Source organism: Pipistrellus hanaki (genome assembly GCF_964339955.1).
Source record: "Pipistrellus hanaki genome assembly, chromosome: 5".
NCBI lineage: Eukaryota > Metazoa > Chordata > Mammalia > Chiroptera > Vespertilionidae > Pipistrellus > Pipistrellus hanaki.
The window spans coordinates 32373109-32397616 of record NC_140507.1 but is presented as its reverse complement, the minus strand read 5'-3'; the positions used below and the strand labels follow the sequence as shown (position 1 = coordinate 32397616).

General features: G+C 38.0%; 1 protein-coding gene across 3 annotated transcripts in view; it reads right to left on the bottom strand.

The window, feature by feature from the left end:
* Nucleotides 1–24508, bottom strand: part of FNIP1 (folliculin interacting protein 1) — a 91901-nt gene that overhangs the window by 18331 nt on the left and 49062 nt on the right. For all 3 annotated transcript variants that reach the window (XM_084886561.1, XM_084886562.1, XM_084886563.1), the window contains 5 exons: nucleotides 24040–24175; nucleotides 16698–16899; nucleotides 13246–13331; nucleotides 5068–5214; nucleotides 3597–3766 (listed from right to left, as the gene is read on the bottom strand). In XM_084886561.1, the coding sequence (XP_084742687.1) occupies nucleotides 3597–3766; nucleotides 5068–5214; nucleotides 13246–13331; nucleotides 16698–16899; nucleotides 24040–24175 (741 nt within the window). The remainder of the gene's footprint in view (nucleotides 1–3596; nucleotides 3767–5067; nucleotides 5215–13245; nucleotides 13332–16697; nucleotides 16900–24039; nucleotides 24176–24508) is intronic.

The following is a 24508-nucleotide window of genomic DNA, read 5'->3' as shown; positions in this document are numbered from 1 at the left end:
GTCAGAAGTAACTAAGAGTAACCAATGTCATTTCTATATTTATGCTATACCTCAAACCAAAATAGGTTTAAAGACTTTAAAATGGACAATACAAAGTAATTAGTTTAAATTTAATTAAATTCTGAAAGTTATAAATATTTAATATCTCTATTTAAATTTTATAAGCTTCACACTTTTTAAAGGAACGAAGACATATTAAGTTTCAAATAAAGGTATGCTACAAACAGTATTATGCTAAATTTTCTTTTTTAAGCTAAGACACTGGCCCTAATACCATCATGCCATTGTTCAAAACTATGCCCAAGGTTCCCACTAATTACTAAATAAATTGAACTGCTTTGGCATGGCAACTGAGTCTTTTATGACTATTTCTACTTTACTTCTCCAGGTTACCTGCTTATGCACTCAAAGTCCCACTTAAAGTAGACTACTTAAACCGAATATGCTCAGAACTTTCAACACCTAGACCTCTTTACTCATGTTATTTTTGTTCCCTTCCCTCTATATTTTTATCAGTCCAAAGCTACCAACCCAATCATCCTCCCTTGGGCAAAAGTTTCCCCAATTGAACACCCATTGAATTTTTTATTTCACTCATAGTTCCTCTTTGAAGTATCATTATTTCTCACATATTCATTACCTATAGAATAATACCGTCAACTTCTTGAGGGTAAGGACCAGATATAATTTTATACCCTCTAATATTCTTTGCTCTTTGTACAGAGCCTTAAATATATCATGTACTCAATATATAACTATAGAATTGAAAATAGGTTTGTAATGTCCCCCCCAAAATATTACTGAATCGTGTGATTTGAAAAAAGGAAAGTTATTAACCATACAAAAGAATACTACTCAGAATTTTAAAAAATGAACTATTAATACACAAAAAATAGGTGAATCTCAAAATAATCAAATGAAAGCATATACTACTATGATTCCATTTCTTTAAAACGCTAGAAAATATAAAGTAATCTATCATGACAGAAAGCAGAACAGCGGCTACTTGGGTATATGGGACAGTGAACAGGAAGAGTGGTGAAAAACAGGAGGAAGGGCATGAGGTAATTTCGGAAGTGATGAATATATTCACCATCATGATTTTAATGATGGTTTCAGAGACATATATTTTGACATATGCATCAAAACTTACAAGATTATATACTTTACATATGTGTTTGCTATATATTAGTGACTGTAATTCAGTAGAAAAAAGGAGAGGAGAAGGAAGAAAAGGAGGGAAGGAAGCAAGGAAGGAGAAAGGGAAGGAAGGGAGGTTGGTTACATGAATTAATAAGCCATATGACAATCTGCCTGGCAAGATAACTTACCAACACAACCTAAAGGAACTTTCTATGAGGTCACCAAGATGTTTTCATCATATTCTTCCCTGATTACCTAACAGCAGTAGAGTAAGGGTAGCTACATTTACCAGTCACTGTCCTAAGTACTTTCATAACTTTATGGAGTATGTAATACCTATTATTATACCCACTTTGCAAATAAAGGAACTGTGATCCAAATGTGGTCTGCCTGATTCCACAGCCTGTGTTTTCTTCTTCTTCTTTTTTTTTTAAAAATATATTTTATTGATTTTGTACAGAGAGGAAGGGAGAGAGATAGAGAGTTAGAAACATCGATGAGAGAGAGTCATCGATCAGCTGCCTCTTGCACACCCCCCACTGGGGATATGCCCACAACCAAGGCACATGCCCCTGACCGGAATCGAACCCGGGACCCTTCAGTCCCCAAGCCGACGCTCTATCCATTGAGCCAAACCGGTCCCGGCCAGCCTGTGTTTTCTAAGCACCATGCTACACTGCCTTCCTAATGACTGTCTACTCAACAACTATCCCTTCTCTCCTGTTAACCATTTATTCACTGAGGCCTAGCACAAAGGGAAACATTTTCCAAAATTACTCAACAATCAAACAAAAGTGGAACAATATAAATCTCTGACTGCTTTTCAGTTAACTGGATTTACTGAACTATCATGAGTCACTTTGTTGACTTATTCTTTCTAGGCAAAGGATCGAACACAAATCCCCCTTAAGGTCCTGAAATTACTAATGAACCAACCATTATCCTGCTTCCCTTGGTCCAACTGCAGCTCTCTAACTATAAGGAATCTCTTTATATAAAAGGCTAATATGCTAAGTGTCACTCTAACAGTCCAACCAATTGCTACGACACACAATGACCACCAGGGGGACAGACACTCAAAGCAGGAGCTGCCATGTGCACTGGCCATTTACAGAGAAACAGCACCATAAACCTGGCGCCGACAAAGCAACATTCAGCTTCCTCGAAGTGGGACACAGGCCCCACTACCACCCCAGAACTATACACTACCAAATCCGCAGCCAATGCTGCCAAGACCCCATGTGCAAAATGCGGCCACCAGCCCAGCCTGGAAACAGTTGCTGTGGGCACTAGGTAATGACATCATGTAGCAAAGCCCAGCTTCCTCTCCCTAGTGACTAGCATCCTTGGAGTTTCTTCAGTCCAGGAACACAACTTGCTTTATAGCCAGGTACAAACATTTTACACTTTAACCAAATTTATGTGAAGTGTTTTCCCATGCCACATCTCATTTGATCCTCACAGAAGTCCTGGAGTAGGTAGCTAGGAGACTCCGTGCAATACTATTTTCTTTTCATTAGCCAGAAAACAGAAATTTAGAAAGTTTAGAAACTTGACCTGACTGAAAAGAAGAAATTGTGGACCTTGAAAATGACTTCAGGTTTTGTCACTGTGCAGAATATAGTCAAATACTGCTGCAGTTAAATATTTTACCCTTTGTTCTCCCTGCGTGATCTACAATAACAATCTGTTTTGTGTTGCTGACAATTATCTGAAAGAGAAGTTGGGGTGCTTCACTGGGCTGGAAAGTTTAGTTAAATCAGAAAACAGGTCTAATTAAACAAGTTTATTCTATATATAAAAGGCTAAGTTGGCTCGTGCATGCGCAATACATGTAAAGCTCTAGCTGGACCAATCGCACATGTGTGTTTCAACCTGTCATTGTGATCGTGAATTTGGTTGATACTTCTATTATAGAGAAAGGGCAAATAGTAATATTAAAATACTTCTTCTAGCCGGAACCGGTTTGGCTCAGTGGATAGAGCGTCGGCCTGGGGACTGAAAGGTCCCAGGTTCGATTCCGGGCAAAAGCATGTACCTGGTTGCGGGCACATCCCCAGAGGGGGTGTGCAAGAGGCAGCTGATTGATGATTCTCTCTCATCGATGTTTCTAACTCTCTATCCCTCTCTCTTCCTCTCTGTGAATAAATCAATAAAATATATATTTTAAAAAATAATAAAATAAATAAATAAAAATAAAATACTTCTTCTAATTAATTTCCTTTCAATGTGCACGAATTCGTGCAACAGGCCATTAGTATTAAACATAAGATGGGGAAGAGAGGATAAGACAATTCAGCAGATATAAAATGACATGTAATGAACAGGTGCTTTAACATTGACTTCCTTTTCTTTATTTTTTTTCTTTTCTTTGGCTATAAAATAACTCCAAACAGTTACACAAAAGTCTAAGTATATATAATGCATAATGTAAGGGTTATCAGACTACATACCCAGCTGTGCCCAAAGTGGGTTATACGGATGAGTCTTTGCCAACATGTCCACACTCTGAGAGGAATGTTTTTCTAAAAATATTTTTATAGGTGGTTGTCCATTTGGCATAACTGTTGGAACCCAGGCAAGATGATTGGTCAGAACTGCAGTAATGAGTGCTGGCAAGAATCTGAAAACAAAATGCATTCTATCAGATTCTAATCTGCCTTCATGAAACCTCAGGTAAATAGAGTGACAGAATAAAGCAAATAAAGTACATATTCGCACATGGGCAAACAGCATACAAAAAGAGAGGATAAAGGATAGGAATATCACTGGGATAAAAATGAAATTTAATTCATTTTTTAGTTGTGTGAGAGTCAAAGAAAATCCTTAAAATAAAGACAGCATTCACAAGGAACTATTTCTGATCATAATTACAAAACAGATATGCGGTTTTAGACAAAAAACTATGAATTCTTTTCAAAGTTTAATTTACACAATTTATTAGCATATAAACCAGAAGTTCTATACATTTCCAAAGTATTGAATGGTAAAATGAAGGAAAGTATTAAACAATCTACTATCAAAGAGAATTAAAAAGAAAATTTGAATTACTCATGTGAATTCTGGAAATTTTGAGGAAAAAAACATGATAAAATATAATTTAAAAAATGGATCACAGGGTCCAGTCAAAATGAAACCATGAAACCACAGTAGTCACGGTTCAATTTCTATTCTGGGTTGTGGGCTCAATCCCCAGTAGGGGGCGTGCAGGAAGCAGTCAATTAATGATTCTCATTGATGTTTCTCTCTCTCTCCCCCTTCTTCCCTTTGAAATAAATAAAAACATATTTAAAAAACAAAAATAAAAAACAACCACTACTATTTAAAAAAAAAAAAAAAATGTCTGAAACCGGTTTGGCTCAGTGGATAGAGCATCAGCCTGCGGACTAAAAGGTCCCAGGTTCAATTCCGGTCAAGGGCATGTACCTTGGTCGCGGGCACATTCCCAGTAGGGGGTGTGCAAGAGGCAGCTGATTGATGATTTTCTCTCATCAATGTTTCTAACTATCTATCCCTCTTTTTTCCTCTCTGTAAAAAATCAATAAAATATATTTTTTTAAATGAATCACTAGAATCCTGGCATTTGTTTATACTGTTAAATTTCTTTTTTATGGTATGAAACAGCAAAAGTAAATATAATTCACAAAAAATGAAAAGCCTCAGAGTTTTCTGTAAGATGTCAGGACTTTTAATTTCACATATAGACATTTTTACTGTTTCTTATTCATAAAGTTCTGTGGCCTTTTTCCATACCCTGTTTTTTCATTATCTTTTAGAATTCATTTTATTAATATCTAATAATTACAAAGATAATGATTAATTCTCTTACTTTTATAACTGAGTTTGATTATAATTTTACATCTAGCTATAGTAAACAATAACTAAGATATTTAAGATAGCTCAGATAAGTAAAGACAGACATACTGATTTTTTGAAGCATTTTCCATTAGAAAAGTGAACTCCTTCATGAATCGATGGCAAAGCTGGTTCTTTTCTGGAATCCCTGACATCATTGTAAGCCAAACAGGCTCTCCAATTCGTGGCATTGTATAAAGATTACAAATTGTTGTCCTAAAAAGAAGAAATTCATAGTTCACAGAATTACACACCTTAAAATAAGGTTACCTTTCCATCTTGGGCCTCACACCTAGATTATTAAAGCTTTTGAGAGGAGACAATAAATCAAGTTGCCTTTTTTTTTTTGGTCATCAGCACAGTACCATGGAAAATGTTCTGCATATAAACTCATAATATGCTGGTTCTGCCATTGGCTCGGTCCCCAGTGACTGTGTGCCCTTAGGTAAATTATTTCTCTACTTTAAGCATCAGTTTCCTCCACTTGTAAAAGGATAGGACTAGATAATTTCTAAGGCCCCTTCCAGTTTTACATTTCTAAGGTATATGCTGTATTTAAATGTATTGTAATATAAATAACGAGCAACATAGAAAAGATATTATAAATGGGGTAGTAGCTTATCCATATACCCAGTTAAAACAACGATTTAACCCTAAGCTGGTTTGACTCAATGGACAGAACAACAGCCTACAAACTGACGGGTCCCAAGTTCAATTCAGGCCAGGGGCACATGCCTGGGTTGCGGGCTTAATCCCCAGTGGGGGGTGTATAGGAGGCAGCCGATCAATGATTCTCTCATCATTGATGTTTCTATCTCTATCCCTCTCCCTTCCTCTCTGAAATAAATATATATATATAATATATATTAAAAACAAACAAAAACCCAAAGTTTATTTGCATCATCTAGTTGCCTAAGCTGACAATTTTTAGTAAAGTTCTGAAGGATGATGAGGATACTATAAATGGCATGCTATATTTTAACTTTCAACCTTGTGAAGTTTTCCTTGAATCAACACAAGAAAGGATTCAGTAATTACGGTAGTGCTCTTATGCCTATTTCAGTTATTTAAGCAACACCAGTCTTGTGAGTTACACTCTCTTGAAGGCTTCAAGGATAACATTAAAATGTCAATTCTTTTCCTTTACATTAGAATCTATTCAGCTAAGTCCTTATACTCTCACCAGACTAAACTCCTGTAAAGTTGGGTCTTAAGAATCTAATTGTTCTCTAGTTCTCTGATAATTCCACAAGAGCTAGCACCCACTTCAGCATAATTTTCTAGCCCCTGGAATCCAAAAAAGGAAAAGAACAAGTTTCACTAAATTGTGACCCATTATGAACACACTATATTCCAATCGATAGAAGTCATAGAGACAAGTTAATGAATTTTTTAAAAAATATATCTTTATTGCTTTCAGAGAGAAAGGGAAAAGGAAAGGGAAAGGGAAAGGGAGAGAGAGATAGAAACATCAATGACGAGAGAATCATTGATCGGTTGCCCCCTTTAAACCGCCTACTGGGGATCCAGCCTGCAACCAGGCATGTGCCCTTTACCAGAATCAAACATGGACCCTTCAGTCTGGAAGCCAACACTCTATCTACTGAGCCAAACTGACTAGGGTGGTTGGTTCTTGACAGGACATAACATCATTGCTGAAAACTTAAAAATAAATAGAAGAGAATTAAAGGTATTTTACAGAGAAAAATATGACTACAATATAAACTAGAGATATGTAAAGATGCTTATTTTTAAAGCATATTAAGAATGTCCAGATATTGCTTAACAATTTGAAAGTAGCCCTAAGCGGTTTGGCTCAGTGGATAGAGCGTCGGCCTTCGAACTAAAGGGTAATTGATTCCAATCAAGGGAATGTACCTTGGTGGCGGGCATATCTCTGGTAGGTGTGCAGGAGGCAGCTGACTGATGTTTCTCTCTCATCCTATGTTTCTAACTCTCTATCCCTCTCGCTCCTTCTCTGTAAAAAAATCAATAAAATATATATATTTTTTAAACAACAATATGGAGGTTAATAACAAAAGAAATACCCTATTTCCCCGAAAATAAGACAGTGTCTTATATTAATTTTTTCTCCCAAAGTTGTGCTAGGTCTTATTTTCAGGGGATGTCTTATCTTTCCATGCGCTAGGTCTTATTTTCGGAGAATGTCTTATTTTCGGGGAAACACGGTAGTTAAGGGAGCCGAAACCAGTCTGGCTCAGTGGATAAAGCCTCGGCCTGCAGACTGAAAGGTCCCAGGTTTGATTCCGGTCAAGGGCATGTACCTGGGTTGCGGGCACATCCCCAGTAGGGGGTGTGCAGGAGGCAGCTGGTCGATGTTTCTATCTCTCTATCCCTCTCCCTTCCTCTCTGTAAAAAATCAATAAAATATATTAAAAAAAAAAAAAAAAAAAGAAAGAAAAGAAAAGAAATAGTTAAGGGAATAAGAGAGGTTGGATGGGATTCACTTATTTTTCATTATTAGACCTTTCAGTATATATATATTTTGTTTCTTAACCATTTGAATTTACTTTTGGATTAAAAGAAACACAGTATAAATGAATCAATGAGCTGGTCAATTCATTTGCTATTAATTTCTTCAGTGTATTAGTGTCTACTAAAAACCTGTGTATCATTGGCCAGGGGCAGATCACTAATATTAGTATAGTGGTCCACTGAGAAACACTAAGGCCTTAGTGTTTTGGTGTTTAAGGATATGTACTATGATCTCAAAGTGTATCAGGTGCAAAGAAGGGAAAGAAATTATGAGTAATGCTCCTCACTACATACAATTCTATGTGGTCATCAATGACATAGAAAACAATGGTGCTTTCTTCCCACTAATGACTATGCCTTGCCCTTCAGTGGTAAGAAGGGCAGGTATTTTCAGTCATCTTATTCTTCATTTTTCTTAATCTGTCCTTAGAGAATGAAAGACTCCTTTAGTTGTAAGGGAACTGTGCATATAATTTAGTTTTGCTTGTTGATATGCATTAAATATACATAAAAACCCAAGGACCACATCTTTCTGAGAGGAAGCTATGCTAACTAAAATGTACTTCCTGCTTCTCTAGGTTTCAGGACTTCTGTATACAAGTGAATCATTTCCTTCCTCTTCTCAACTACCCAAGATTCATTAATTTTTCTGGTCTCAAATAATCACCTAGTTTAAAAATCGTCTAATTGTAATTTTTAATAACCACTTAGTTTTAAAATTAAGCATGATAGCTGAAACCGGTTTGGCTAAGTGGATAGAGCATTGGCTTGCGGACTGAAAGGTCCCAGGTTCAATTCCAACCAAAGTACCTTGGTTGCTGGCACATCCTCAGTAGGGGGTGTGTAAGAGGCAGCTGATGGATGTTTCTCTCTCATTGATGTTTCTAGCTCTCTATCCCTCTCTCTTCCTCTCTATAAAAAAATCAATAAAATATATATTTTAAAAAATAAGAAATACATAAATAAAATTAAGCATGATAGTCTCATTATTTGCAGTAATATTCCACAGTCACATCAGTAATGATGTGAACACTGAATTAGTGAACAGAGTCACTGTTCCTAGGGGAAATCTAGGGTTAAAGCTCTTGTGAGCCTTTGGGTCACATATTTGCCAATCCATAAATACATAATCTTGTTCTATATAAATTTACTAACATTGAATTCACAGCCAACAGTACAATGACTCATGCCTGAATGAAGCTTACCTAACACATGTATTTTTCTGTGTAAGGCACATCACAGCCTTCTTGCACTTAGGAACAAAGGTCAGCATTTCAGCACAATACTTGAGGGCTATTTTTAAGAGCAAAATGACTAACAAAAAGCTCAAAATGCAAAACTAACTGGTACTGGAGAAACCAAGATGGCGGCATAGGGTAGATACCTGAATGCAGCCTACCACAACAAATTTGAATTTAGAACTGGAAAACAGGGGAGGCATTGCCCTGAAGCACTGGATGGCTAGCTGAGATGAAACTCTGCCATCTGCAAAGGAGAGAGAAGGCACGCTGAACCTCAGGAACTGTGAAGGTACAGAGAACTGTGAGCATGAAAAGGCGCTGGCTTACTCCTGGCACGCGGAGAGGTAGGGCTGGACTAAGATTGCTGCTGGCTTACTCCCGGTGCGCGGAGAGGGCGGACAGCTAACGCACAGCTGGCTTTCTTGTTCGAGAGGAAAACAGAATTGCCCTATTGCTCTGATAGACGGCCCCAGTCAGGGAGAGGCCAGACTGTCAGGCAGTGGGCAGAGATCTCTCCGAGGTGTGTGAAGCCAGAGGCCATTACTGCGGGAGTTGGGGAGGAGCCAAAGGGAAATAAAGCTTGTCTGCACCAACCCAAGACTCGGTCCCATCCAAGCTGAGCACAGAAGCTCTCCCAGAGGCTGACTTTCTCTAAGGAGGGACTGGCCGGAATCTAAAGCTTGTCTGCGCCTTTACCAAAGAGGTGAGTGCACCTGCAACCAATCTTCCAAAACTCACCGCGAACAGGACTTTTCTAAGGTGAGACTGACAGGGAACCAAAGATTGTCTGCACCACCCCAAGACCCCGTCCCATCCAAGCGGAGAACAGAAGCCCTCCTAGCTGAGACACTGCTGCTCCTCAGAGCCAATTGGCTTGGAGATCAACGCTTCCCAGTGATACCAACAATAAGCAAGGCTTAACAACAAGACTGCACACACAGCCCACAAAGGGCTACACTAAGACTGTCCTCCGCAGGTAACTGGGAAGGCTGTGCTACTGGGCTCTACCAGAACACCTAGCACACAAAACTACTCCATCAAATCAGGGAAACAACTAAAATGCAGACAAGAGGCAGCACACAAAGGAAGGAGATGGAGGAAAAGAAAAGATTGGACATTGAGTTCAAAACTACAGTTATAAGATTATTCAAGAATATCCTAAAAAAAGGCCGATAAAATAAATGAGACCTATGAGGATATGAAAAGGGATCAACTAGAAATAAGAGATCAACTAGAAATGAAGAAAACATTGTCTGAAATAAAAAATATTACAGAGTCCTAAAAACAGACTGGAAGATCGCAAGAATCAAGACAAAGATTTAGAACACAAAGATTCAGAGGACACTTCTCCACAGAAGCAAGAAGATAAGAGAATCCAGAAAGTTGAAGATAGTGTAAGAAACCTCTGGGACAATTTCAAGCAAACCAACATCAGAATTATGGGGATCCCAGAAGAAGAGAGAGAGCAAGATACCGAAAGAATACTGGAAGAAATAGTGACAGAAAACTTACCCCACCTGGGGGGAAAAATAGACTTACAAGTCCAGGAAGCCCGCAGAACCCCAAACAAAAGGAATCCAAGGAGGACCATACCAAGTCACATCATAATTAAAATTCCAAGAGCAAAAGACAAAGAGAGAATATTAAAAGCAGCAAGAGAAAAGCAGGTAATTACCTATAAAGGAGCACCCATATGATTGTCAGCTGATTTCTCAACAGAAACCATGCAGGTCTGAAGGGAAAAGCAAGAAATATTCAAGGTGATGAATAGCAAGAACCTACAGCCAAAAATAATCTACTCAGCAAAGCTATCACTCAGAATCAAAGGCCAGATAAAGAGCTTCACAAATAAAAAAAAAAGCTAAAAGAGTTCATCACGGCCAAACCAGAATTATATGAATTGCTGAAGGGGGTTATTTAGGAAGAGGATGAAGATAAAGATAAAAATTATGAACAACAAATACGTAACTATCAACAAGTGAATCTAAAAACCAAGGGAATTAAAAAATCTGATGAACAATATTAACTGTTGAATATAATAAATCAGAGGTATGGAAGGGGAGTGGACTGACGATAATCGGGGAAAAGGGGAGACGGGGATGTGGGAAGAGACCGAACAAAAACTGTGCACCTATGGATGAGGACAATGGGGGATGGGGAAAGGACAGAGGATAGGGTGGGAACCTGGTGGAGGGGAGCAATTGATGGGGGGGAGAAGAACACATTTTTAATAATCTGAACAATAAAGATTAAAAAAAAAAAAAACCTAACTGGTACTATATATACACATTTATATACACTAAGTGGCCAGATTATTATGATCTTTGATAATTATGATCATAATAATCTGGCCACTTAGTGTGTGTGTGTGTGTGTGTGTGTGTGTGTGTGTGTGTGTACTAGAGGCCTGGTGCATGAATTCGTGTATGGGTGGGGTTCAGCCAGCCTGGCCAGGGGGAGGGGACATGAGCAGTTAGCCGGCCTGCCTGCTGGTCAAACTCCTGGTCAAGGGGACAATTTGCATATTAGCCTTTTATTATATAGGATATACACTGAGTGGCCAGATTACTATTCGTTCAGAGATCATAATAATCTGGCCACTCAGTATATATGTCTAAAAGGACATACATATAAAAGTAAATATAGAAATTTATATATATATCTATATATAGAGAGAGAATAAGAGCTGAAGTAAGAACACAGAGCACTGTCCTGTTTGATATCATCTGGGAATGTGTGTGTAAGGCCACTCAAATTTTCACTGCTCTGTGCATGTTCACAAATGATTGTAATTGTAAAAGCACTGTGAGTGAATTATGGGGTTATGAATCTTAGCAAGTAATGAATTCACAAAATCAGAACCCATAAATAATGAAGATCAACTCTACACATTAGAGTACTTCTACAGAGAGCCTTCATTTCAATTCCTGGTCAGGACATATGCTTGATTTGCAGGTTCAGTCCTGAATGTGAGGTCTGCAGGAGGCAGCCAATCAATGATACTCTCTCATCACTGATGTTTCTATCTTTTTCTCCCTCTCCCTTTCTCTCTAAAACCAATAAAAATATATTTCTTAAATTATTAGTTTATACAGTTTTTTAGATATTGTAAGAATTAGTTAACTTACATAGTCTTTCAGATTTCCACAGTGACTAAAGTAAAATAATCACACTAATATAAAAGGAAAGATACTCAATCATGATATATATTTTCAATGATTTTATAACTCATGCATGTTTTAAATTCTATGCAATCTTAAAATTATAAGGCTTAAAATTATTCATACTTCCTTATTACCAAAGCAATTAACTTGCAAGTATTCAATTCAATTGTTCTAAATAAAAAATACTGTTTATAACCTAAGAGCAAGATCAATCTTCTAAATGGAATGAGTCTTATGACAATATTTACTATTCTGGTAACCTCAACTGGGTCTCTAATGACAGTGCTACCTCGGAGCTCAACTAGGGACTCTTGGCCTTATGCCACAAAGCTTGTGACTGCAGAAAGGAACTGTAATCCAATAATGTACTAAGTAATAGCTCCTAGTTCAAGGGAAAAGATTCATTAACTTGTAATGCTGCAAAATATAAAACTCAGAAACAATATTGCAGGATTCTTAGGCAAATACGCAAAAAGTCTATACTATCTCTCCAGGCTAAAGGAGAAAAGACTAAGTGGATGAGAGGATGAAGTAATTCTGAAATGATTCTCTCAAAGGGAGACACATATCAGTCACTTTGTGATTCCTAACATAAGTTCGTATGCATATGTTTGCTTGCCATAATTAGAGCAGTTACAAGCAGTTGTTGCAGCTGTAGGCACAAACTTTGTTGTGCGAGAAAATACTGGTAGAAGAAAAACTATTTGCTTTGCCATTATCAAGGGCAGTGTTTCCCAAATTTTTGACATATCTGTACTCCTCCTATAATTTTCGTAACGCTGAGTACCCCTCGTACTCATGAAAACATAGAATTAGGCGCAGTAAGCACGGTGCAGTGCATATCCCCACAAACTCTTCCTGTACCCCTGGGGGTACGCGTACCACACTTTGGGAAACACTGATCTAGGGAAAAGATCAAGCAACAGTTACTTGCAAGATCAAATTCATATTCACTATATCCATTTATCCTTGTAGTCCATGTATCCAAGAAAATCTGATTACTATCACTGGTTAAATAACAACTAGTCCCTACATCTAATAGCCCAACAGAGGACAAACCACATTTCTGTTGGAATAAGGGTCTCCTCTGGTCATATTAGCTTGTCGAATGGTCCAACACTAAAAATCACACTGCTGATGGCTCCCTCATGTGCCTCAATCCCCAGCACATTTAATATTTAATAACTTAGGACCCAATAGGTTACAGAATTATACTATCCTTTGACAACGAAAGAAAATAATTTAAAAAATTAAATTTTATCAGAAATAAGTTAAAGAATACAAATAAATCTTTTTGTGTACACTGCAAAACAACTCTATATTATGAGAACATGGAGAATATGTACCTGAATTCATTTAGGGCATCAACTATTCGATTATAAGCCAAACTCCTCTGACTGGTGTCAGCTGATCTCCGGCTCATTTTCATAGCCTTGAAAGCAATCAAATAGTTAATTCTTATACTCATTATGGGTAAAATATGGGGAAGAAAGTGAGAGACAAAGTCATATATTTCCACAATACTTTACCACCATTTTTATCTAGAAAAATGTAAGACATACATATTTACAGTGGCTTTCTTTTATACAGTAAGGTCATTAATGACTACAACAAAATTCAAAATTTTCAAGTGTTAAATCTCTTATGGTAACTGTCAAATCACAACTATAAGTATATCAGAAGCCTGGTGCATGAATTCACACGCAGGTTAGGTCAGCCGGCTGCGGGGAGGGACCACAGGAAGTTGGCCAGCCAGCCGTATTAGGGCCAACTGGGGCTGGCTGGCAGGGGGGAGGGACTGTGGGAGCGCACTGACCACTGGGGGCAACTCCTGATTGAACATCTGCCCCCTGGTGGTCAGTGTGCATCATAGAGACCAGTGGACCAGTTGTTCAATCCCAGAGATCGGGCCTAAACTGGCAGTCAGACATCCCTCTCCTAATCCTGGACCTGGCTCCTAATTGCTCACCTGCCTGCCAGCCTGATTGCCCCTCACTGCCTCTGCGTGGCAGCCTGATCACCAGTCCCCCTGCCAGCCTGGTTGCCCCCAACTCCCCCCCTCTGGCCTGGTCACCCCTCATGCTCCCCCCCTTGCTGGCCTGCTGTTCAGTTGTTTGGTCGTCCCTCACTAACCCCCTATCAGCTTGGCCATAAACAGCCATCTTGTGAGGGCGTGAGGGTTAATTTGCATATTACCTCTTTATTATATAGGATAGATAAACTTTAGGTTAAAGATGGCGAAAACATTTTACCATTTGAAAAGTTATCTGTAATGAGTTCCATAGTGCCTAAATACTTCAAGTTTTATACAAATCTTGAAACACATCTCCCAGTAACTTAAAAGGTCAGTTCAACCACAGCTCAATATTATGTATATTGACTTTGGCAACAACAGACTACAAAGAGAGACAGAAGCTGACTAAAGAAAATGCCTAACTTCTGAAAAAGTGAAAATGGCCTTTATTCATTTGTTCTGTGAAAGAAAAGAAAAAGAAAAAAAAAAAAGAAAAAAAAATTGCTAAAGACCTATTTGTCTTTTGACTGATTTAATGTGAATAAACTAACATCATTGTCCTCTCTAGAGGCAGATGATTCTTATTCACTACTAAGTTCCTGAAATGCACCCTCTGCTTTCTAGACTACTCTAACTGGTCTTCCCATCTAAAGCCTTTTACTCTAGTCTATTTTAAACATGCTGCCAAATTAATCTTCCTGAAGCACAATTTGGAGACAGCCTTAAAAACAAAGTCAAAACTTCTCTCAAGCATTCTAGATTCTTTGCGATCTGTATTCATTAACTCTTCCAGCCATCTCCTTTCTGCATACTGTTACAGGGATTAAGAACTTTAGTTATACCTACTGGTTCACCTTCTGGGAATTTCTCCTGAAAAATAATCTGGAAAATTCACCAATATGTTAACTATACTGTAACTATAATTGTGAGAAAGTAGAAATGGCCAAGTAGAAAATTTGTTACTTATGCTAAGGAAAGTGACTAAAATATATTTAAGAACAACCTCAGGCCCCTTGCCCAGGCCGCCCCACACTCCAAAGGAACCCAACCCCCACCCTGATCTGGGACACCCTTCAGGGCAAACCAGCCGTGCAACAGGCCTCTATTGTATCTAGTAAGAGTAATATGTAAATTGACCATCTTTCCAACACACAATATGGCTGCCCCCATGTGGACACAAAATGGCCGCCATAAGATGGCCAGCAGGGGAGGCCAGTTGGGAGGGACCAGACCTGTAAGGGAGGGCAGTTGGGGGTGATCAAGCCTGCAGGGGAGGGTAGTTAGGGGTAATCAGGCCAGCAGAGGAGGGTAGTTGTAGGGCAGTTATGGGTGACCAGGCCTGCGGGGGAGGGCAGTTAGGGGCAATCAGGCTGGCAAGGGAGCAGTTAGGCATCAATCAGGCGGGCAGGGGAGTGGTTAGGGAGTGATCAGGCTAGCAGGCAGAACCAGTTAGGGATAATCAGGCAGGCAGGAAGTCCTGCAGTTTGGGAGCCAGCAGTCCTAGGTTGTGAGAGGGCTATCCGACTGCCCGTTTAGGCCCGATCCTATCGGACCTAAATAGGCAGTCGGGCATCCTTGAGGGGTCACAGATTGGTGCTGGCTGGGCTGAGGGACACACATCCCGTGCATGAATTTTGTGCACCGGGCCTCTAACATACATAGAAAAGGCCTGGACAAGCCTCCTAGTAAAACATTAATGAATTATTTTTGGGTGGCAAGGGTATCAGTTTTTCTTGTTATTCTGCTATATCTAATTTTTGAAGTTTTGTTTAAAAAATCCTACATATGCTTTAAGACAGCAGTCGCCAATTGGTGGTCTAGGAATCACACTGGTGGGCCATGAGTTCCAAAAGGTTGGCCACCGCTGGTTTAAGGATACAGTTGAAGCAGTGGTCGACAACTGGTGGTTCATGAGGTCCGAAAGGTTGGCGACCGCTTAAGATGCAGCCCAAATGAAACAGCATCCCAATAGTGTTACTTTTTTCACAATTCTTTAGTTTCTAGAATAATGCCTGCCACTTCTTTCCTATGAACTCCTAAAAAAGTTTGGGTTGTTCTCCCTTTTTAGGTATCCTTATTTTCTATCTTATGTTTACAATTTTCTACTTTATGAAAGTTTATTATGTACTATCAGCAGCAACTGATCACTTGTGCCCTCTTAAATCACTTTCATCACTTGGATCGCTGCCCCTATATTATCTTGTCTTCTAACCCAGCCACTTTGACCTCCTTCCTGTTGATCAAGCATCAGGCTTACTCCTAACACAGGACTTTGCCTCTGCCTGGAATATTCTCCTCTCAGACAGTTGTAGCTTATCTCCTTCATATTCTGGACCGTACGTCATTTTATCAGGAGCCTTCCAGACTAGCCTCTAAAAATTACCAATCCTTCCACCAATCACTTCTTATAAATCTTTTTCTGTTTAATTTTTCTCCACAGCACTTAATCCCATCTGGTAGCTTATATGTTCAGTTGATGTCCCACGAGGTCAGGGGTGTCACTTTTTTCACATCTTATCTTAGTTTCTAGAATAGTGCCTGACACGTTATAGGCCCTCAAATATTTATTTATTGAATGAATGGATGATTGTCTTTAGGTATTTTATTAGGCAGTAAACCCCTTAAAGAGTTAAGGTTTATTTTGCATCTCCCAGAGCAGTTTGTAGGGTATATGCATAGTACCTGTTAATTTTTGTGTCAAATAAATAAACACAATGTTTAAACAGAATAAGATTCAAAGAAAAATAAAGAATATAAATAAACCAACAACATGACTATGCTTACCTGTTCTATTGCACTCTTTAATTTGTTCATGTGGCTTTCAAAGAGAGGAAAATGTGAGAAAAAAAATTCATTAAATTTGTTATTTTCATCTTCATCTTTGGATAATGAAAAGATTACTCCAATTGCAATCTTCTTTTTTCTCACAATTCCTGGGGTAGGTCCACAGCTTTCATCTGATAGATTAAAGCTTTCTTCTATAGACCTTAAAAACAAATATTTTATTTTAAAAAATATAAAAATAATTAAATTTTAAATTCTATCCCCTTGCTAATTAAATGAAGGCAAACTAAAGGTCTTCTGTTTTATTAAGTAAATCTAAAAATTCTTATCAATTGTAAATTTCATTCATAAATCTGCTGGCTAGTCCTTCCTGGTCAAATTTTAATAAGAAATTTTAAGAGAGTAGGAACACTTTGGTTTAACTAAAAGTCACTAAAATATAGATAATCCCAATTCTATAACTAACCTAAAAGTCACTAAAATATAGATAATCCCAATTCTATAACTAACCTAAATATGCCTGAATTTTAAGGTTTATAGATGAGTCTGATACAACCTCTTCACTGTTCTAGAATCTACTTATTTCTGTTTTTGATTAAAGCAGTAAAATCAAAGATGAAGGAATACAGGGAGTAAATAAAGGAGAAGCATCATTATCTATAGTTGTACTTAACATAGACTAAAAAAAAAAAAAAAAAAAATCACACCACCTTTCAAGCATGAATTATCTTGCCAAAATAGAAACTGGAAAAACTAAAATATCAAATTATGCAGCACATGGATCAAAGTCCTAACAGAAGAATTAAGACTATCAACCTCTTACAAGAAAACAAAGAGTCAAAAGCTTTATGAAGGACTTGACAATCACTTCTTGGGTAAGACACCAAAAGCACAGGCAACAAAAGAAAGAAGAGATGAACTACATAAAAATTAAAAACTGTTGGTTGAGCATCATCCCATGCACTAAAAGGTCACCAGTTTTATTTTGGTCAGGGTATGGGCAACTGAATAGATGTTTCTCTCTCATATCAATGTTTCTCTCTCTCTCTTCCTCCCTCCCTCCAAGAAAATAAGTTTTAAAAAAAATTTAAAGGAATAAAAAGGTAACCCATGGAATGGGAGAAAATATTTGCAAAGCATTTGTATGATAAGAAAGTGATATCCAGAATATATAAATAAGTCCTACAACTCAACAACAAAAAATAACCTGATTTTAAAATGGGCAAAACACTTGAATAGACATTTTTCCAAATAAGAAATACACATGGCTAATAAGCACATGAAAACATGCTCAACACCACTAGACATTACAGAAATTCAAAGCAAAACCATAATGAGATAACATTTCACACCTGTTAGGATGGCTGTGATGATTTAAAAAAAAAAAAAAGAAGAAGAAAGAAAATAACTGGCATCGATGTAGAGCAAGCATGTCAAACTCTCGGCCCACAACAAATATTTTTGGGGCCCAGCCAAAATAATGGTATGTGAGAAAAGTTTTAATAAAAATTTCGTAACTTTATTCTTACAGTATCCTGTTATACATAATTATTAATAACCAACTACAACGCTCACTAATAACTGATTACTATAATTGTGTTGCATTCATTTCCCTTCCACACCTTACATGTAGGCACACCATTTCTCTCCACTAATACTAGCAGTGGGTATTTTAGCAGACGATTGCCACGTCATTAGTCTCGTACTGCCTTGGTGTGCACAACAGGAAATATTTGCTTTTGGAGAACAAGAAAAATAGGTTTATATGTGTTGCGCTTATTAATATAAAATAGGTTTATATGTGTTGCGCTTATTATTAATTTGTGCAGTTATTCAGTGTCAGGTAAGTTAATCTTCAAGAAAAAAATATTTTTATTAAAATGTTCTATTGTTTTATGTCAACAATTACTCGTTTATTTTAGTCCTTTATATTCAGCATATCTATATTGAAATAAACCTATATTTCTATGAATATTGAAGCTTTTTATGTGGCCCACATAAACTTAAACTTATTTGGCCCATTTTAGTCTTTGAGTTTGACATGCTTGATGTAGAGAAACTAAAACTCTTATGCTTTTCTGGTAGAAATGCAAAATAGTGCAGCCATTGTGGAAAACATTATGGTGATTCCTCAAAACTTAAACACAGAATTCTATACAATCCAGCAATTCTATGTCTGGGTATAGACCAAAAAAGAAATGAAAGCAGGGACTGGAACCGGTATATGTACACATGGCGATGTCCATATCAATATTATTCACAATAGCAAAAAAATGAAAACACCCCAAATATCAACAGATGAATAAGAATAAAATAAAAAAGTGGTATATACATATAATGGACTATTATTCAGATAAAAAGAAAAATGAAATGTTGATTTATGCTAAAACAAGGATGAACCCTGAAGACATGCTAAGTAAAATAAGCCAGACATAAAAGGATAAATATTATATGAATCCAATTATATGAAGTATCTAGAATAGTCAAATTCATACAGACAAAAAACAGAGTGGTGATTTCCAGGGACTAAGAGGAAGGAGGAATGGGGATTAATTATTGTTTTAATGGGTACAGAGTTTTAGTTTGGAGAGATAAGTTTTGGACATGAATAGTTGCACAACAATGTGGAAGTACTTAATGCCACTGAACTATATATCTAATAATGGTTAAAAGGGTAAGTATTATGTTACGCATACTTTACCACAAAAAAAAAAAAAATGATTCAATAGATTTAAAAACAATACAAAAGATCAATGAAACCAAGAGCTGGTACTTTGAAAAGATAAACAAGATTGGTGAGCCTTTAGCCAGACTCATCAAGTAACAGAGAGAGAAGACTCAAATAAATAAAATTGGGAATAAAAGATGTGAAGTAACAACTGACACCACAGAAATAAAAAGGATTGTAAGAAAATACTATGAACAACTATTTGCCAAAAACCATGGGTGAAATGGACAAATTCTTAGAAACATACAATCTTCAAAAACTCAATCACAAAGAATCAGAAAGCCTGAACAGACCAATAACAACTAAAAAAATTGAAGCAGTGATCAAAAAAGTCCAAGCAAACAAAAGTCCTGGACCAGATGGCTTCCCTGGGGAATTTTACCAAATATTCAATGAAGAACACCTATATCCTCCTCAAACTAGGAAGATTTCAAAGATTTCATACATCAACATAATTTTACTAGGCCAGCATTAACCTAATTCCAAAACCAGATAGAAAATACAAAGAAAAAAATTACACGCTACTATTCCTGATGAACATAGATGCTAAAATCCTTAACAAAATATTAGCATATCAGATCCAGCAATATATAAAACAAACAAACAAAAAAAACATACACCATGACCAAGTGGGATTTATTTCAGGGATGCAAGGTTGGTGTAGGGGAGCACAGGAGACTTGGTTAGATGGGCTGTAAGGACGAAATTCCAAAAAGGGAAGTTGGGTAAAGACGGCTGCCCCTTTATCCAAATTCTGACTTAGGGAGTTGGCCAAAGGCAGCTACCCCTAATTGTTCCTTGACCTTTCTAAATAAGCCTGTGTACATGCAGACCCTTGGGTATAAAACCAGAAACTTTATGCTTAATTTTTTGGTGTCCTTGCATAAGGACACTGCAGATACATCGTCCACCAAAAATTACTTACCCTAATGATTGTATCTAAAAGATAAACTTTATCTCAAACTGCTGCTACAATAAAAGCCTGAAGAGGCAGGCAATCAAGGCTATCTAGTTCCTTTAGCCAGGCAGTCCCTTAGCCCTCTCTTTCATAGGAAACCTGTGTCAGGGTAATCATTCATCCATTGCTCAAGGTCTTCTGGTCAGCCCTGGCAAAGGTTGGTACAACATTCTTAAATCAATAAATGTGATATACAAAATGAACGATAAAAATCATATGATCATTATTAACAGAAGTAGAAAAAGCATTTGACAACATCCAGTACCCATTTTAAAAAATATATTTTTACTGATTTCAGAGAGGAAGAGAGAGAGAGAGAGAAAAAAAGAGAGAGAGAGACACAAACATCAATGATGAGAGAGAATTATTAATCGGCTGCCTCCTGCACACCCCAGACTGGTGATTGAGCCCACAACCCAGGTATGTGGCCTGACCAGGAATCAAACCCTGACCGTCTGGTTCATAGGTTGACGCTCAACCATTGAGAAACATTGGCAAGGCCTGGGACCCACTTTTGAAAAAAACTTTCACCAAAATGGGAATAAAAGGATCATATATCAACATAATAAAGGCCATATATAACAAACCTACATCTAACATCATACTCAATGGGAAAAAACTAAAAATGTTTCCCCTAAGAACAGGTATAACACAGGGATGTCTGCTTTCACCTCTCTTATTCAACATAGTGTTGGAAATCTTAGCTACAGAGAACAGACAAGAAGAAGAAATAAAAGGCATCCAAATTGTAAAGGAGGAAGTAAAACTGTCATTATTCACAGATGACATGATATTGCACATAGTCTTTAGACTCCACCAAAAAAACTACTAGATTAATAAAGGAATTTGGCAAAGTAGCAGGATACAAAATTAACATCCAGAAATCTATAGCATTTTTATATACTATTGTAATAGTGAACTCTCAGAAAGAGAAACTAAAAAAACAACCCCATTATCACTGCAACAAAAAAAATTAAGATACCTAGGAATAAACTTAACCAAGGAGATAAAAGACCTGTACTCAGAAAACCTATAGGACACTAAAAAAAAAAAAAGAAATAGAAGAAGATATAAACAAGTAGAAGCATATACCGAGGCCCCCACCTATGCAGCCCTTTCCCCACAGGTTCATCAGCGGTGCGACTAAGACTTAATACAGAGAGAAGGCTGAAAGGGCCTCAAGATCTAAGATGGCGCCATAAGTAGACATCTAAACTGCTGCCGTGCACAACAATTTCAAAACTACAACTAAAAGACAAAACTAGACGGAAAGAACAAAGAGCATTCCGTGTACAAACATTGAAAAGCTGAGGTACTTGGGCACGTGTGATACAGGCTGGCGGTGGATCCCAGCTGGTGGCAGCCATTGCTTTCTTCAACCCAAAGAGAGATAAGCTCCTGATCTCTCTGAAATCCAGTTTCTGAGGAGAAGCTGGACTGTCTGCCATTGGTTCAGAAAGTGAGGGTGGATTGCTTGCAAAGATGTACGCAAGAATAATTGTTTGCTGTGCTGGGGCGAGAGACAAAGGGATGCGGTCGGAAAGGGGAGATGGCTCACTGCCATGCCCTAGCCTAGTGACGCCCTGAGACTCTGCCCCACACAATCTACAAACACACCCAAGCTCCAAGCAACAGCTTTTGCATATGAATGGCCTTCTCTATTACAGTTTAACCTAGCAAACCTGCAACCTGGTGCAGACAGCTCCAAAGCCTCCAAGCTCGAAGCAGGGAGGAGAGGACCGTGGTTCTCACTGTAGCTCCTGCAGGGTGGCCTCAGACAGTAGCTGACCTGCACCCCATTGGAGATCCAGAAGCCAGTGTACCTAGTGGTCAGTGTGAGACACCAGATTTCAACTCCTCACATCCATACGTGACACATTTGGGAGGCGGACTCAGTGAACACCAAAGCCCCACTGAAACAAGGCATGCACCATAAGCATGTCTCCAGTGCAGCAGTTCTTCCATTATAGACACAGCGGATCCTCACAGCCAACTGGCCTGGAGGTCAATTCCTCCCAGTGTACCAACATCAATCAAGGCTTAACTACACCAAGACTTTGCACTCAGCCCACAAAGGGGTGTACCAAGAGCGACCACCTCAGGAGATTGGGAAAGCTGAGCTGCTGGCCCCTATAAGTCACCTACCACACAAAGCCATTCCATCAACACAGGGAGGCAGCCAAAATGCAGACACAGAAGCATGTCATAAATGGGAGAAATGGAGGAAAGTAAACTACTAGACAACACAGAGTTCAGAACCACATTTATAAGGTTACTCAAGAACCTTCTAAAAATCGCTGAGAAACTTGAAGAGACCTTCAAGGACCTTAATGAGAATGCCAAGAAAATGGAAAAGGACTAGTCAGAAATTAAGCATACACTGCTTGAAATAAAGAATATACAGAAACTCAACTGTAGATCAGCATACCCCAAGAGTCAAACCAAAGATATGGAATATAAGGAAGCAAAAACACCCAACCAGAGAGGCAGAAAGAAAGAAGATTCCAAGTGTGAGGACAGTGTAAGGAAGGAGCCTCTGGGATGGCTTTAAGCGTACCAACATCCAGATTTTGGGGGTGCCAGAAGATAGAGAGCAGGATATTGAAGAAATAATGTCAGAAAACTTCCCCCACCTGGTGAAACAAATAGACTTACAAGTACAAGAAGCACAGAGAATCCCGAAAAAAAAGAAATCCAAAGAGGACCACACCAAGACATATCAGAATTAAAATGTCAAGAGCAAAAGAAAAAGAGAGAATATTAAAAGCAGCAAGATAAAAACAGTTAGTTACCTACAAGTGAGGACCCATACGAATATTAGCTGATTTCTCAACAGAAACTATGCAGGCCAGACAGGAGTAGCAAGAAATATTCAAAGTGATAAATAGCAAGAACCTTCAACCATGATTACTCTACCCAGCAAAGCTATCATTCAGAATTGAAGGTCAGATAAAGAGCTTCACAGACAAGAAAAAGCTAAAGGAGTTCATCACCACCAAACCAGGATTACATGAAATGCTGAAGGGTATTCTTTAAGAAGAGGAAGAAGAAAAGGGTAAAAGTAAAAATTATGAACACCAAAAAGACATCAAATACATACCTGCCAAAAAGTGAATCTAAAAATCAAGTGAATGAAAAATCTGAAGAACAGAATGGACTGGTGAATATAATAAAATCAGAAACACAGAAAGGGAGTGGGCTGAATTCTCAGGGAGAAGGGGGTATGAGGGGTGCGGGAAGAGATTGGACAAAAATCTTACACCTATGAATGAAGACAGTGGAGGGGGGTAAGGACATGGGGTGGGGTGGGGAAACAGGTGGAGGGGAGAAAAGAGGAACATCTGTAATAATCTGAACAATAAAGATTTATTTATTTATTTATTTTTAAAAGAAGCATGTTCATGGGCTGGAAGAATTAACATCATTAAAATGTCCATACTAACAAAGCCATCTATAGATTCAACACAATTCTTATTAAAATACCAATGGCATATTTGACAGATCTAGAACTAATACTCCAAAAAAAAAACCACCTAAAAACAAACAAACAAAAACTTAAAATACATAAAATGTGATTCCAATCTCTGAAAATCATACGAAAGTATGTTTAAAGAGCTATTCAATCTTATTTATATAAATTGAAGGTTCCAACTTACCACCTAGGAAATACCCCATTCTCCAAACTTGTTGTTTGGCTGCGTCGCCAACGTCTCTGGTAGCTGCTGGCACAACTTCGGGTAAGTGAGGAATTTGGGGAGGGAAATGGCGTAATAAGCAAGCTGCTGAGAGATGCTGACAAATCAGAATAAGAACAAGAATAAGTCAATTACAACTAAACAAAAAGATAAATTTCTTTTTAACAAATTTAAGACAGTGACTCAAATTTTCCATTTTGCTTCATAATTCTCTAAAATATCCATTTAATAAGATAACTGTTAAAACAAGGTCCCAGAAGAGAAAAATCATACTTTAACAGTGTGTTGGCAAGAGACTCTGAGACAATCCCTCTGGACAAGCTTATCCCAAGCCCCACCCCAGAAGAAAATGCTACTGTGAAACGAAACATTATCTTTTATCTCTTTGGCAATGAGACAATCCTCTAGCTTAGCTGAACCCTTAGTCCTT